The sequence below is a fragment of the Canis lupus genome, chromosome 16 (genome assembly GCF_003254725.2).
Source record: "Canis lupus dingo isolate Sandy chromosome 16, ASM325472v2, whole genome shotgun sequence".
NCBI classification, from domain to species: Eukaryota; Metazoa; Chordata; class Mammalia; order Carnivora; family Canidae; genus Canis; species Canis lupus.
This window is the reverse complement of record NC_064258.1, coordinates 46259445-46275253: the sequence shown is the minus strand read 5'-3', so window position 1 is coordinate 46275253 and position 15809 is coordinate 46259445. Positions and strand designations below refer to the sequence as shown.

Below are 15809 nucleotides of genomic sequence, written 5' to 3'. Positions count from 1 at the left end.
CCAAAATATTCATTGGACTTTTTTGTGATATTCACTTTATTGCAATTGTCTGGAACTGAACCCACAATATCTCTGAGGTATGTTTGTATAGACAACTTCCTTTAAATGTAAAACCAGCTCTATAGACAATACACAAATATGTATCAACTTCTTCAAAATCTAATTTTGTTAGAAGCATTTTACCCAACTATGTTGAATTATCTCATTTTTATTTATAGGCAGGTGGAATGAAGGCAGGAACATTTGACCCTTATCCTTCACATTCTGCTGACCCTTATGTGGTTAAGTTGTCAAGCCAGATTTCCAGCAAAGGTGCTAAGATTTTCCATCCACCAAGTGGACCAAAGAGCAGACCAGTTGAAAGTATAATGACTTTGAATGTCAAAAGGTATCAGTATTATGTTACCTTAGCCTATAAACTAAGAAAATTTGTTTTTGACTTTCAAACTCTTCAAAATAATATTTCCTATTTGTACATACTTTAAACAATAACAAATCCGGGTGTCTTTGGAAATCTCAGCTCCTTCCATATAGAAGCTGTCCCTTGTAGAAGTTTTTTTTACCATCTTTTGAAATTTCTAATCAAAAAAGCTTAATTTATCTGTATGAACTGTTCTATTCCTAATTTTTCTTAAAGATTTTATTCATTTAGTCATGAGAGACACAGAGAGAGAGAGAGAGGCAGAGGGCAGGCCCCATGCAAGGAGCCCAACATAGGACTCGATCCCGGGACGCCAGGATCACATCCTGGGCTGAAGGCAGGTGCCAAACCGCTGGGTCACCCAGGGATCGCCCCATAATTTTTAAATCAGATCTATAGTACCTTATTATGATTTGTTGAGACTGTTTAGATATTTATAGTTCATTTAGCAGTACATGTTAACATTGTCTATTTATCAAGGGCTTTTTAAAAAAAATCTTGGTTAAATTATTATCTCCATGAGGGCTGGAGGCTCTCAGTAGTTGTGAGGAATCCTAATGACACTTGAGACTTTTCTCCTTAAGTTTGAAGTAATCTTTTACGAAATTGTCCAGGAAATATTTTGGTTAGTTAAAAAAAGCTATTAACATCACTTTATAAAGTATTATAATACTTTGAAGAAAATATTTTATTAAAGTATCTTAAAAGTTCCAATTTTACCCAGGTTTTGAGCATTCTGAAAACTGAGAAGTTCTCAAGAGTTCAGAATATAAATTAGAAAAAGACAGTCCATCATTCCTTTTTTGTGTGTGTGCAAGATCTGAATAAGTGAAAGAATTCATTTGATTACCTTTATGTTCATTGAAAAAGTTTTATTGCTGATGAAGCTAATTTACATCTTTCAAACTTCTGTGTAAACATATAATAGATTAGGTAAAGGACACCAAATTCACTTCTTTTCTTTTATAAAAACATTTCCATACATCTGGATCACTTCTGGGTGGTGATTTTAATGCCAGTCTTATTATTCTATCTCCAAAATAAGACTGTCTATCATTATTCATGTAATTTAACTGTTGTCTCCAGGCATAATATTCTAAGTGGTCTAGTTGGTGGAAGTGGAAATATATGGAGTCTTTTTTCATGTCCTTTGATCTTTCTCCTTTGGCAAGCCTCCTATCTATCAGTACTCTGCCCAACTTTATCTATGTAATATAGAACAGAGAGTAGAATTAGAATTTTCTTCACTACATTCACCCTCAAATAGATGGGATTCTTTTTTGGGTCAGGGGAGTGGGCAGATTAAGGTTTTCTCTGTGTCCTTTTCTATCCAGAGAGCAGACCTGAGAAACTGCTATGATATATATGTTTGGAGCAGAGAAAAGAAAATAATATCTGATTGCTCTTCTGGAAAATCAGAAGTTTATCTTCTGTTTGGTAATTTTTAGTTTATTGATACTTTTTATATTATCACAAATATTATCCTAAAGCAAGTTTTAGCTTCTTTTACCCTAATTTTACTTATTTATTACAATATTTTACTTAAATATTTACTTATTTTAGAGCATGCACATGAGTGGGGGAGGGGCAGAGAGTGAGGGAGAGAGAATTCCAAGCAGACTCTATGCCAAGTGCAGAACCTGACATAGGGCTTAATCCCACAACCCTGAGATCATGACTGCAGCCAAAATCAAGAGTCAGATGCTCAAGTGACTGAGCCACCTAAGCACCCCTTACCCTAAGTTAAAAAAAAAAATAAACCTTTTGGTTGTATCTAAAATTGGTCCTCAAATCCAATTTTTCCATCTTAAATTATATTTTAAGTGAAGCTTTTATTTTTTTTAATTTTTTAAGTGAAGCTTTTTAATGTGGTGAGAGAATTTGATTTTGAATTATTAATTTTTTATTGCAAAACTTTTTTTACAAGAATGTACAGATATATTACCTGTACCTTAAAACTAAATATGCATTTATTTTCCAATTTCAGGGCACTAAATATGAAGAACTACAAGACTGTTTCAGTCCAGTCCTATTAGCATGAGGAACACAAATAGCTTTCTAGGTCCCATCTACCAACAATTCATTATCAAATGCAAATTATTTGCAGAAAAACGTAAGATATGGAACAGGTATCTCAAGCATTTAAAATATATATACCCTGCAACTCTAATACTCTTCCTTGTTTTAGTACCATTGCTAATGAATAAATAGTATTTGTTAATAATATATGATTGCTAATCTTTGTTTAGGTCTCTGTTTCTGGGGAAAATAAACTGTTTAAACATTTCATAAAATCCTGAAGTATAGTCTATTGTTGGAAAGTTTACTTCTAATCTGCCAAACCTGTCCAAACCTGCCTTCCCTGAAACATCCCTGTGCCCCGCATCCCACCCTCCCACGCCGGGTCTTAATCTCTTATTCCCAGATTATCTCTTTTTCATTTGCCCTACCACTTAAAAAAATCAGTTCTTAAGAGATTTGATTTAAATACATTACTGTAATTCACAGTGAGGTCTTTTTTATTAACAGTCCCTATTCAATTGAGGGTAGGGGTAGTACTATTTAAAAAGGGAAATTTACAGTATCTATTAATATGATATATTGGGGAAGTTGTTTTTGAACATGGTGATTTCCTTAGTACTTGTCCCTTTGCCATTCTAGGCTTCTCAGAACTGGAAATCAAAGTGTTTAGAGGCTGCAGTACTCTTTTGATTTGCTTTTTATTCAGGGTGAGAGGTGGGAAGAACACTGTCAATTCAGATGTATCTGACTTTTAAAGGGATTGCAGATGGTATAGAGAATTTTTACTATTATAATATATATATGTATGTATAAAATTTTATTTATTCATTCCTGAGAGACAAGAGAGAGAGAGGTAGAGACATAGGCAGAAGAAGCACGCTCCCTGTGGGGAGCCAGTTGTCGGACTCAATCCCAGGACCTTAGGATCACACCCTAAACTAAAGGCAGATGCTCAACCATGAGCCACACCGGTGCCCCCTATTTATTTATTTTTATATCTCATGCTATTTACTTTTTTCTAAAAGAATATTTAAAATCTTTATTTCCTATCTGGAGGACAGTGTGGAATGAACATCTTAAAGACATTATCAAGGATATAATGTGACCCAAAGGAAATACATTTGTCTTTAGGAAAAGATTTACTAGATGCACATAACTGAATAAAAGTCATATATATTGATGTTACTAAATAAGCTGTATAGATATATGCATTCTTTTGGGATAGGAGGTTTATATTTTCAAATTTTATTAAAATCTAATTACATTTATGCCTTTGTTAGCTATAATTAATTTTTATTGATGGACCTCTAGTAGCAATTCACACTTCATGTAATATTCATAGATGGGAATGCTCATTTAATGTCTTACTAGGAGTTATAAGAAGCATTATGACAATTGGGAGAGCTCATTTAGAGTTTACATAAATGCATTGTGTCAATTTACAGAAAAGCAAATGCAGAAACCAGTCACAGAAATAGTGAAGCATGTAGAAAAACTAAGACTTTTGAAATAAAGCAGAGGAACACACACATACACACACATTTGATTTAAAGGGTATAAATTATTTATGATGTCCATTGATTTTTTTCTTTATAAGGATTTTATTTATTTAGAGAGAAAGTGTATATGTGCAGCAGAGAGAGAGGGGCAAAGGGAGAAGGAGAGAGAGAATCTCAAGCTGACTCTGTGCTGAGCATGGAGCCCAGCTTGGAGCTCCATCTCACAATCCTGAAATCATGACCTGAGCTGAAATCAAGAGTCAGACACTTAACCAACTGAGCCACCAAGGTGCTTCAACCTTTTGTTATTTAAATTGTCTTGGCCATAGAAAAATATGAAAAGAATTTCAATCTATTTTATGAGGCTAGCATAACTGGACAAGGATAGCTAAAAAGGAAAATAATATTTCTTTTTTGTTTGTTTTTTTTGAAAATAATATTTCTTTTTTTTTTGAAAATAATATTTCTAACTCATTGAAAAAACCCCAAATCAAGTATTAGCCAATGGAATTCACATTTTAAATGATCATAAAATAAGATTGATTGTTTATTTTATTTTTTTAGATTGATTGTTTAATGACCACTACAATAGCTTGACATTAGTAGATCTGTTATTTTAATTAGCTTAATCAATATATTAAAATGGAAAACGTACATATTCTCCCAATAGATGCTGGAAAGCTATTTGATAAAATTAAATACCCTTTTCACTTTAAGCCTCTTAGGACATGAGGATTAGGAAGAACCTTTCTTACTTTTTAAAGGATATCTATCAGAATCATAACAGACGTTAAGCTAGAGCCATCAACGACTCAAACACTGTGCTAGAAAATGCAGCTAATGCAGTAAGACAGGAAAAAGCCCTGAGGAGAATAAATGTCACACACACACAAAAATACATCATTCCTCCCAGGTGATATAGTTACTTACCTACAATGTAAAAAGAAACTATTGAACAGGGCAGCCCAGGTGGCCCAGTGGTTTAGCGCTGACTTCGGCCCAGGGCGTGATCCTGGAGACTCGGGATCGAGTCCCACATCTGGCTCCCTGCATGAAGCCTGCTTCTCCTGCTTGTGTCTCTGCCTCTCTCTCTGTCTTTCATGAATAAGTAAATTTAAAAACCTTAAAAAAACTCTATTGAACAATATTAGAAATAATAAAATAGTCTAATAAATGTAAAGATCTCCAAAAAAAGATATTTTTTATATGACAGGAAGTGTGAAAGTTGTCTATTTATAATAGAAAAAAGCTGTGGAAATTTAGGATTAAAATGTAAATATAAAAGAGTGGCCTGAATAATATAGCATGTTCCAGGGAAACTCAATATTGTAAACATGCAATTTCTCTACAGTATTAATAGATTTAATGCAATTTAACCAAAATCCCTACAGAATTAAAAATAATAAAACTTGATTAGCTACTTCTAAATTTTATTTTGAAGACAAAATATGAACATACTGATAGGAAAATTTGAAAGAAGATATTTGTCCCAACCAAAAATATACAAGGCTGTTTATAACATAATTACAACACTAATATGTTAGGAGATTCCAATTAAAACATCCAGGTAGAACACATTTATTTGCTGGCTTTCTCTGACACCAAAAACATAATACTAAAATAATGAGCCTAGAAAAATGTATAATGTAAGGGGATCACTAGAGAATAAGAAGTTTAAAAAGATACAATAGACTTAAAAGAAATAAATAATTTAAAAAAGTAAAAAGTAAGAATAGAGCTAGAAACATTTAATCGTGCTTAGGAAAGACTTTTCCTGTCTGTTTCTTTTTTATCTCCTACCTCCTTCCTATCCTCAGTGCTTTCCCAGTTTGGGCAGCCTAGAATTTTTACCCCTACATAAAAAATAAAAGATCTCACCTCTAAACATTTGGAAGATACACTTAGGGAAAATTAGGGCTATAAGAGTATGGTTCTTATTCTGGCATTATTCTCATAATAATACTTAACTGGTTAATTGTTTGGAGGGCTCCATAGCCTAAAGTGTGGCTCTCTACTTATACAGCTTAAAGTGAAGAATGGCTAGTCAATAGCCCTGTACATGGATACTCATAGTCACAGACAGCTTTCCTAGAGTTGGGGGAGATTCAGTGGAAAAACATTCCTATAGATACCAGCTACCTAGAAAAATTACTGCTATGTTTTATCCATTTATAGGACTTTCTAAACTTCCCAAACTTGACTATCCCAAAGATAGATTAAGAGGGGCTGGATTTATTCTCCTTCCTTAAACAATTGAAAACTGTACAAAACATACAGAACCCCTCTTCTTAGACATTAGACACAGTGCAGGACTGTAATCAATGAGAAAAAGGAAACAGCTGAGTAAATCCTACAATTGCTTTTTATTTGGAAGCACTTTCTGAAATGGAAGGGATGGAAGGGAATCTTTATAGCCTTGCTCAGATGAGACATAAATTGGTACTCAGGGAGTATAAAATGTCTTGAATTTGGGGTAGAGTTCTAGAGAGGAAAGAACTACATGGGAAAAGAGTTCAGAATTGTGCACTGGAGTCCCCTTAATCCTGCTAACTACTAAGGCACACATAGGGTTAAAATCCATGGAGGAAGGCAAAGTACAACTAGGAACCTGTCAGTTAACTGCTTCCCATAGCTTACTGAGGGCCAGGAATCATTTGAGGATAGGAAGTTCCTACCAGCCCACAGAGGGTCTTTGTCAGTCTCTCAGGGTATTCAGTGCAATCCCAGAGGATCTAGACTAAACTAGAGGTTGCACTAGACCCACCTAACAAAAAATTTAAAATAAGCCTCAAAAGGATCAAATTGAAACAGAAGTAACTAATCTCAACAGAACTACACCCTTTTCTTTAAAGGAAAACAAAAAAATCTGGACAATTAATATGAAATTTAGTGTTTGCCTTCCAATAAAAAACTAGTAGATTTGCCAAGAAGCAGGAAAATATGACCCATAACCAGAAAAAGATCATTAGAAACAAGTCCTCAAATGGCAGAGAAGATGGAATTAACATCAAGGACATTATAATAGTTATAACTATGTTTATTTAAAAGAAAAGATGAGGACAATGAGGAGAGATACTAAAGGCATAAATAAGACCAAATGGAAAATCTAGAGATGAAAAATAAAATAACTGAAATAAAAATTTTCAGTAAATGGGCATAATAGCACATTCAGCATTGCAAAAAAAAAAAAAAAAAAAAAAGCAAAAAAAAAAAACCCAACAAAAAAACAACAACAACAAAACAAACAAAACAAAAGAAAACAAAAACTAGGGAACTTGAAGATATAAAAATGGGAAGTATCCAAAGTGAAACACATAGAGAAAAAAGACTAGAAAGAAAATGAAAGGAACATCAGTGAGCTCTAGAACAGTATTAAGGTCTAATGTATGTCTAACCAAGTCTTAGAAAGCAGCAGAAGAAAAAGATTAAGAAATAGGGCAGTCCCGGTGGTTCAGCGGTTTAGCGCTGCCTTCAGCCCAGGGCATGATCCTGGAGACCCAGGATCGAGTCCCATGTTGGGCTCCCTGCATGGAGCCTGCTTCTCCCTCTGCCTGTGTCTCTATGCCTCTGTGTGTGTGTGTGTGTGTGTGTGTGTGTGTCTCATGAATAAATAAATAAAATCTTAAAAAATATATTAATGGCTGAAAATCCCCAAATATGAAGAAAGTTAAAAACCCCTAGTCTAAAATGTCCAAGGAATAATAAGTAGCATAAAGAAAGAAAATGCATACCAAGACACATCATAATAAAATTATAGGAAACCAGTGATAAAGAGAAAAATCTTAGTATCTACCAGAGAAAAAAAAAAGACTGTCTATGAGAATTCTTAGCAGAAATGATGTAAGTCAGAAAAAGGATATTTTCAAAAAATTCAAAGAAACTGCCAATTCAGAATTCCATAGTCACTGCAACATATTTTTCAAAAGATTAAGGTGAAATAAAGACTTTGTGAAAGAGAAAAGCTGGGACCTGCATTACAACTAATGTTAAGGAAGTTTTTAGGTAGAATACAAATGATCAGATGGAAACATGGGTTTTAAAGATGCTAGAGAGGCCCCTGGCTGGCTCAGTCAGTAGAGCATGCTGGGTGTGGAGCCTACTTAAAAAAATAAATAAAAATTTAAAAAATTTTTAAAAAGGATGCTAGAAATGATTAATAAAAAAACTTTTTTCGGGGATCCTTGGGTGACTCAGTGGTTTAGCACCTGCCTTTGGCCCAGGGCATGATCCTGGAGTCCCGGGATCGAGTCTCACGTTGGGCTCCCAGCATGGAGCCTGCTTCTCCCTCCTCCTGTGTCTCTGCCTCTCTCTCTATGTCTATCATAAATAAATAAATAAATAAATAAATAATAAATAAATAAATCTTTAAAAAAATAATTTAAAAAACCTTTTTTCTCCCTTCTGGTTTAATTTCTTTAATCAAAGATAACTTATTATTTATAGTAAAAATATTAAAAATCTGTTGGGTTTATAACACATTTAAAAGTAAAGGCTAAATTACAGTAGCATAAAAATGGGAATAGGGAAATAGAGATTTGTTATTGTAAGAATCTTCCATTGTATATGAGTTGGTATAATATCATTTGAAGAAAATCAAAGTAAGCTAAAAATATGCAACTCTAGAGCAGCATTTAAAGAGTAAACAGAGATTTCTGACAAATTGGAGAGAAAAATGTAATCCTAAATAATCCAAAAGAAGGCAGAAAAAGATAAAAGGAACAAAATATATGGGACAAATAGAAACCAAATACATAGAAATCAATTACATTAAACATATTGATAATTATATTAAATGTAAATAGCTAAATGCTGCAAGTTAAAGGCATAGATTGTCAGACTTGATAAAAAGAAAGTCATTTATATGCTTTCTAAAATAAATCCATGTTAAATGTAAACATATAGATTAAAAGTAAAAGGATGTACTTAGCTTGTGAGTTCAATTGTTTTTTACTGGCAGTGGTTTTAACACAAATACTCTATTTTGTAACCATAAGTCTCACAGTTCTTTAATCTTAGTTCTGTATATAAATGGATGCAATGCTCACCTCTACTTCTTTTTTCAATACCTGAATTCGTTCTTTTTTTTTTGCCATTTATATAATTTTATAATAAAGGAAAATATGAGACCATAGTTTTTCACATTGGTGAGCATCACTACTTATTTTTAAGTTTATTTTTTTTATTTAGTCCATTTTAAGATTTTTTTTGTGTGTGGTCCAGTTTCATTTTTTTGCATGTAGCTGTCCAATTTTCCCAGCATCATTTGTTGAAGAGACTGTCTTTCCCTTTATTTTATATTCTTGCCTTTTTTGAGATAGATAAATTGACTATATAATTGTGGGTTTATTTCCAAGCTTTCTACTCTGTTACATTGATCTGTGTGTCTTTATGCCAGTACCATACTGTTTTGATTACTATAGCTTTGTAGTATATCTAGAAATCTGGAATTTTAATACCTACAGCTTTGTTTTCCTTTCTCAAGATAACTTTTGTTTTTCAGGATCTTTTGGGATTCCACAAGATTTGAGTAATTTTTGTTCTAGTTTTGTAAAAAATGCTGTTGGTATTTTGTTAGGGATTGCATTCAGTCTGTAGGTTGCCTTGGGTAATATGAACATTTGAACAATATTAATTCTTTTAACCCAAGAGCATAGAATAGTTTTACATTTGTTTGTGTCATCTTCAGTTTCTTTCATCAATGTTTTATAGTTCTAAGAGTGTAGGTCTTTTACCTCTCTTGTTAGGTGCATTCCTAGGTATTTTATTCTTTTTGGTGTAATTGTGAATGGAATTATTTTCTTAATTGCTCTTTTTACTACTTTTTATTAGTATATAGAAAGGCCAATTTCTGAGTATTAATTTTGTACTTGTAAATTTACTGAATTCATTTATTACTTCTAGCATTTTTTTTGGTGAAGTTTTTAGAGTGTTCTATGTATAGTATCATGTCATTGGTAAATAGTGATGGCTAACTTCTTTACCAATATGGATGCTTCTTTCTTTTTCTTGTCTGATTGCTATAGCTAGAACTTCTAGTGCTATGTCGAGTAAAAGTGACAAGAGTGCACATTCTTGTCTTGTTCCTCATCTTAGAAGAAAAGCTCTCAGGTTTTTTCCATTGAGTAAGATGTTAGCTGTGGATTTTTAAAAAATAGCCTTTATTATGTTGAGGTATATTTCCTCTAAACCCAGTTTGTTGAGAGGTTTTTTTTTTTTTTTTTTTTTTTTTTTTTTTTTTTTTTTTTAGATCATGAGATGTTGAATTTTGTCAATGCTTTTTCTACATCTATTGAGATGATCATATGATTTTTATCCTTTGTTTTGTTGATGTGGTGTATTACATTGATTTGCAAATATTGAACCATTCTTGCATCCTCAGAATGAATCCCATTTGATTGGTGAATGATCCTTTTAATGTATTATTGAATGTGGTTTGATATTTTGTTGAGGATCTCTTTTTGAAAAAATATTTATTTGTGAGAGAGAGAAAGAGAGCACAAGCAAGGGAGGGGATGAGGGAAAGGGAGGTTCCCCACTAAGCAGGGACCCCAATGCAGGACTCAGTCCCAAGACACAGGGATCATGACCTGAGCTAAAGATAAATGCTTAACCAACTGAGCCACCCAGGTGCCCCTTTGTTGAGGATCTTTGTATCCATGTTTTCTTTTTTGTGATGTCTTTGTCTGCTTTTGGTATCAAGGTAATGCTGGCCTCATAGAGTGTATTTTGAAGCATTCCTTCTTCCTCTATTTTTTGGAATAGTTTGAAGGGAATAGGTTTTAACTCATCTTTAAATGTTTGGTAGAATTTACCTGTGAAATCTTCTGATCCTGTACTTTTATTTTTTGGTAGTTATTGATTACTGATAAAATTTTGTTACTAGTAATTGGCCTATTTGGATATTTTATTTCTTCCTGATTCAGTTTTGGAAGACTGTTTCTAGGAATCTATCCATTTTCTAGGTTGTCAAATTTGTTGGCATAATTTTTCATGGTATTCTTTTATAATCCTTTGTATTTCTGTAATGTCAATTATTCTTGTTTCTGATTTTATGTGGACTCTGTCTTTTTTCCCTTGATGAGTCTGGCCAAGAACCAGACTCTTGGGTTTCATTCGTGTGTGTGTGTGTGTGTGTGTGTGTGTGTGTGTGTCTGTCATTTATTTCTGCTCTGATCTTTATTATTTCCTTCTTTTTACTCACCTTGGGTTTTGTTTCTTTTTCTAATTCCTTTAGGTGAAGGTTATATTGTTTGAGCTTTTTCTTGTTTCTTGAGGTAGGCCTGTATAGCCATATATTCTCTCTTAGAACTCCTTTTACTGGGTCCCAAATATTTTGAACCATTGTGTTTTCATTTTCATTTGTATCTATGTACTTTTAAATTTATTGATTGCTTCATTGACACACTGGTCATTTAGTATCATGTTGTTTAGCCTTCACGTGTTTGTGTTTCTTCCAATTTTTTCTTTTGGTTTAGTTCTAATTTCATACCACTGTGCTCAGAAAAGATGTATGGTATGAATCCAAACTTAAATTTGTTGAGGCTTGTTTGGTGGCCTAACACGTGGTCTATTCTGGAGACTGTTCCATGTACATTTGAAAAGAATGTGTATTCTGTTGTTTTTGAATGGAATGTTCTGTGCATTTTATATCTATCTGGTCTAATATGTCATTACAAGACACTGTTTCCTTATGGATTTTCTGCCTGGATGATCTATCCATTGATATAAGTGAAGTGTTAAAATCCCTTACTGTTATTATATTACTGTCAGTTTTTCTCCATGTTAATATTTGCTTTATGTTTAGGTGTTCCTGTGCTGGATATGTAGATACTTGTAATTGTTATATCCTCTTGTTGATTTGATGCCCTTGTCTCTTGTTTTAAAGTCTATTTTATGTGATATAAATATTGTTACTCTGGCTTATTTCCTCCTCATACCCATTTGCATGGTAAATGTTTTTCCATTCCCTCACTTTCAGTTTGTATATGTCTTTAGGTCTGGCCAGGTAGCTAAAGCGGAAGTGGACACATGCCAAGGTGTCCGAAGATTCTGTGTTGATGGCAGCTGTCTGACATGACAGCTGAAGTTGATGTGGGATGCCACTGGGGTGCCCTGGGATGCTCTGAGCAAAGTGTGTCTCACTGAGGGGGGAGCTGGAGCTTAGGTGATATGCAGGCCCAGAGGTCCCTGAGCTCTCTACACAGAGGATGCTCTGATGGGACAGCTAAAACTGAGGTGGATGCACACCAGAGGGCCTGGGTCTCTATATACAGAGGGCACCTTGGCAGGTTAGTGGAGCTGAAGTAGATGTAAATGGGTGTCCCAGGACTATCTGTAAAGAGAGTACCCTGAAGGGACATCTGGAGCTGAGACAGGATACAAGGCAGGAGGTCCTGGGATGCTCTGTATAGGAGGTACCTTCATAGGACAGTTAAAGCTGAATTGGTTGCAAACCTGGGTGCACCAATGGTCTCAGTTCTGAGGGGCCTCCGGCCAGGCAACTGGAACTGAATCTGGTACAGTCAGGTGTGTTCTGCGGTGCTTTGCCTAGGGTATGCTCTGTGGGGTGGCTGAAACCAGTGCAAGCACCAGCCAAGGGTTTCCAGGGTACTTTCTGCAAGGCGTACCCTCTCAGACAGCTGGGTCTGAAGCAGACATCAACTGAAAGGTTCTGGAGCGCTTTGCACCAGGGGGGCCCTAAATGCTGTCTGAAGCGGTGTGGGCCTTTTGTGCTCTGGGGTGTTTTGCACCTGTGTCACATTGGTGTGAGGGGTGGAGCTGTAATGAACACTAACCTGGGGTGACCTGATGTGCACTGCCCTTTGGCTGCCTTGATGGGGTGGCTGTGGCTTATATGAGCTACGGGTCTAGGGCTCACTGAGGTGGCAGGTCAGCTGGGGTATCTGGACCATGCATGAGTCCATGCTTTCAAAGGGGAGCATAAACCATATCTGTCAGATCCTCCCACCCAGAAAGTGTTCCAGCAGCAACCCTAGCCATCTGGTGGAGTGCTAGTGCTGGCCTTTATATGCTAGTTGCAATTTTAAACTTCATCTTTTTATTTTATTTATTTTTTTAAATTTTTATTTATTTATGATAGTCACAGAGAGAGAGAGAGAGAGAGAGAGAGAGAGAGAGAGAGAGGCAGAGACACAGGCAGAGGGAGAAGCAGGCTCCATGCACTGGGAGCCCGACGTGGGATTCGATCCCGGTTCTCCAGGATCGCGCCCTGGGCCAAAGGCAGGCGCCAAACCGCTGCGCCACCCAGGGATCCCAAATTTCATCTTTTTAAAGGGAAAAGGAAAAAAAAGTGGGGAGGAGGGAAAAATAAAAAGCATAATAGAAATAAAAGGCAAAAACAAATATAAAAAGCCATTTATTTTTAAATTAAATTAAAAATTTCTCCCCATACCCAACTGCAACTGGGACTAGTGTTGGCTTGTGTTCCAGGGCTTGCTGAGGTGTTGAGCCAGTCCCTCTGATCCAGGGAGTGTTCCTGCAGTTCCTTTGCCCTTTTTTTAAAAAAAATTATCTTAAAGATTTATTTATTTGAGAGAGAGAGAAAGAAAGAGAGCTTGGGTGGGGAGGGGCATAGGGAGAGAGAGAGAAAGAATCTCAAGTAGACTCCTTGCTGAGTTTGGAACCCCACACAGGGCTTGATCCCAGGACCCTGAGATCATGACCTGAGCCAAAATCAAGAGCCAGTCGTTTTAACTGGCTGACTGGGCTACCCAGGGACCCCTCCTTTTCCCCTTTAAACCATAGCTTTTTTTTTTCTTCTGTGTCCCAGCACAACTGGGACTGGTGTGTGCTTGCAGTTCCAGGGCTTACTGAGGTGGCCAGTCAGTTATGGCAACCAGACTCTGCTCTCATCTGTGCTTTTAAGGTGGAGAGGGAATGTAAACCTGTCATTCTCCAGTTTCCTATGACCTGGAAAGCATTCCCTCAGCTCCTCCATAGTGTGACAGGGTTCTACAACTGTCTCTTTTATATGCTAGTTGCTCTTTTAAACTGTTAGGTTTCTTTTCCTTCCTTCCTTCTTCCCTTCCCTTCCCTTCCCTTCCCTTCCCTTCCCCCCCTCCGCTCCCCTCCCCTCCCCTCCCCTCTCCTCCCCTCCCCTTCTTCTTCTGTGCTTAAGGACAGAGGAATAAGTTCCCCATCCTTTAGCATTATCTCTCCTCATTGCAGTTTGCAACATCAGGGGTAGGGGTTCTCTTTGTTACCATGTCTCCATCTCTCTTGCTGTTATTCTATCTTATGTTGTGCAGAAGCTGTTCAGTTGACCCTCAGTTCCTCCTGACGCTCTTCAGGAGGAGCTGTCCTATAAATAGGTTTAATTTGGAGTGTTCCATGAAGGATGTGAGGTCAAGGTCTTTCTACATCACCATCTTGGACTGGAACCACCCTCATTATGATTGGTTTTCAGGATTTTGTCATCAATTTTTCATGGTATATATTTATGATTTGACTGTAAAAAAAATTCTACTGACTCACCATTACAAATATAATAGTAAAATGATGCAAAAATATATATTATGCAAACACTAGTCTAAAGACAACTGGAGAGCCTCTATTAATATCAGTCAAAGACATTAGAATGAGGAGAATCATTAGGGACAAATGAGCTCATTTTATAATAATAAAGGGATTAATTCACTAATGGAACATGAAAGTGTATACATAAAAGAATTTTAAAACATATGAAACAAAAACTGATAGGATGGACAAACATACTTCTCTATTCTTCTGTAGTAACTGTTGGGACAACTAGAAAATCAGTAAGGATATAGAAGATTTGATCAACACTGTCAACAACTTTTCCTTGGTTGACATTTATAGAACACCCTAACCAGTAACAGCAGAATGCACATTCTTTTCAAGTTAGTGTGAAACACTGACCAATATAGACCATATGCTGGACAGTAAAATAAGTTTCAATAAATGTAAAAAGATAAATTGTACTGAGTATGTTCTTTGATCACAATAGAATTAAAGGAGAACTAAGTAACAGAAAATATCTGAAAATCTCCAGTTGGTAATTTAGCAACTTATTTCTAAATAGTCCATTATTTCACAGAATAAATCACAAGGGAAGAGAAAATATTTTGAACTGAATGAAATTGAAAGCATTAAAATTTGTCTGATGCAACTAACATGGTGGTTGAAGGTTAAGTTATAGCTTTAAATGTATATAGTAGAGAAAAATAAATTTTCCAAACCAATGATGTGACCTTCCACCTTAAGAAACCAGGGAAATTACAAATAAGGAGCAAAATAAAAAGTAGGAAATTACTAAATAAGAACAGAAATCAATGGATTAAACATAGCAAACCTAAGAGAAAAATCAATAAAAAGCTCATTTTTGAAAAAAGCAATAAAAACAATTGAACTCTAGAAAAACTGTTCAAGAAAAGAGTACCCCTAACTTACCAATGTCAGAAATTAAAAATGGGATATCACTATATGCCCTCTGGACATTAAAAAAATAATAGAGTATTTTGACCAACTTTATGCCAGATAGATCTGAGAACATATATGATCTGAGAACATATATGAAATGTATGAATTCCTCAGAACATACAAATGATCAAAATAGAAAAAGATAGAAAAATCTCAATAGTTCTATCTCCATTAATGACATTGATTCTGCAATGTAAAACCTTACCATTTAGAAAACTCCAGGCTCTCCAGTGAATTCTATTATGTACTTAAGGAAAAAATAATATCAATAACCAATCCTACGCTAATTATTTTCAGAAAATGGAGGAGGAGGGAATATTTCCCAACACATTTTATAAACCCAGATTTTCCTGATTTCAAATCCAGATAAAGACATTAAAGAAAATAACATAGAGACTAATATTCTT

General features: G+C 35.2%; 1 protein-coding gene across 11 annotated transcripts in view; it reads left to right on the top strand.

The window, feature by feature from the left end:
* Positions 1–15809, top strand: part of C16H4orf47 (chromosome 16 C4orf47 homolog) — a 35505-nt gene that overhangs the window by 13849 nt on the left and 5847 nt on the right. For 10 of the 11 annotated variants that reach the window (XM_025471799.3, XM_025471797.3, XM_025471795.3 and 7 more), the window contains 2 exons: positions 219–388; positions 2409–2647. In XM_025471799.3, the coding sequence (XP_025327584.1) occupies positions 219–388; positions 2409–2457 (219 nt within the window). In that variant the 3' untranslated portion in view covers positions 2458–2647. Of the gene's footprint in view, positions 1–218; positions 389–2408; positions 2648–15809 lie in introns of those variants that run through there. The other variant, XR_007402790.1, reaches the window with a different exon arrangement.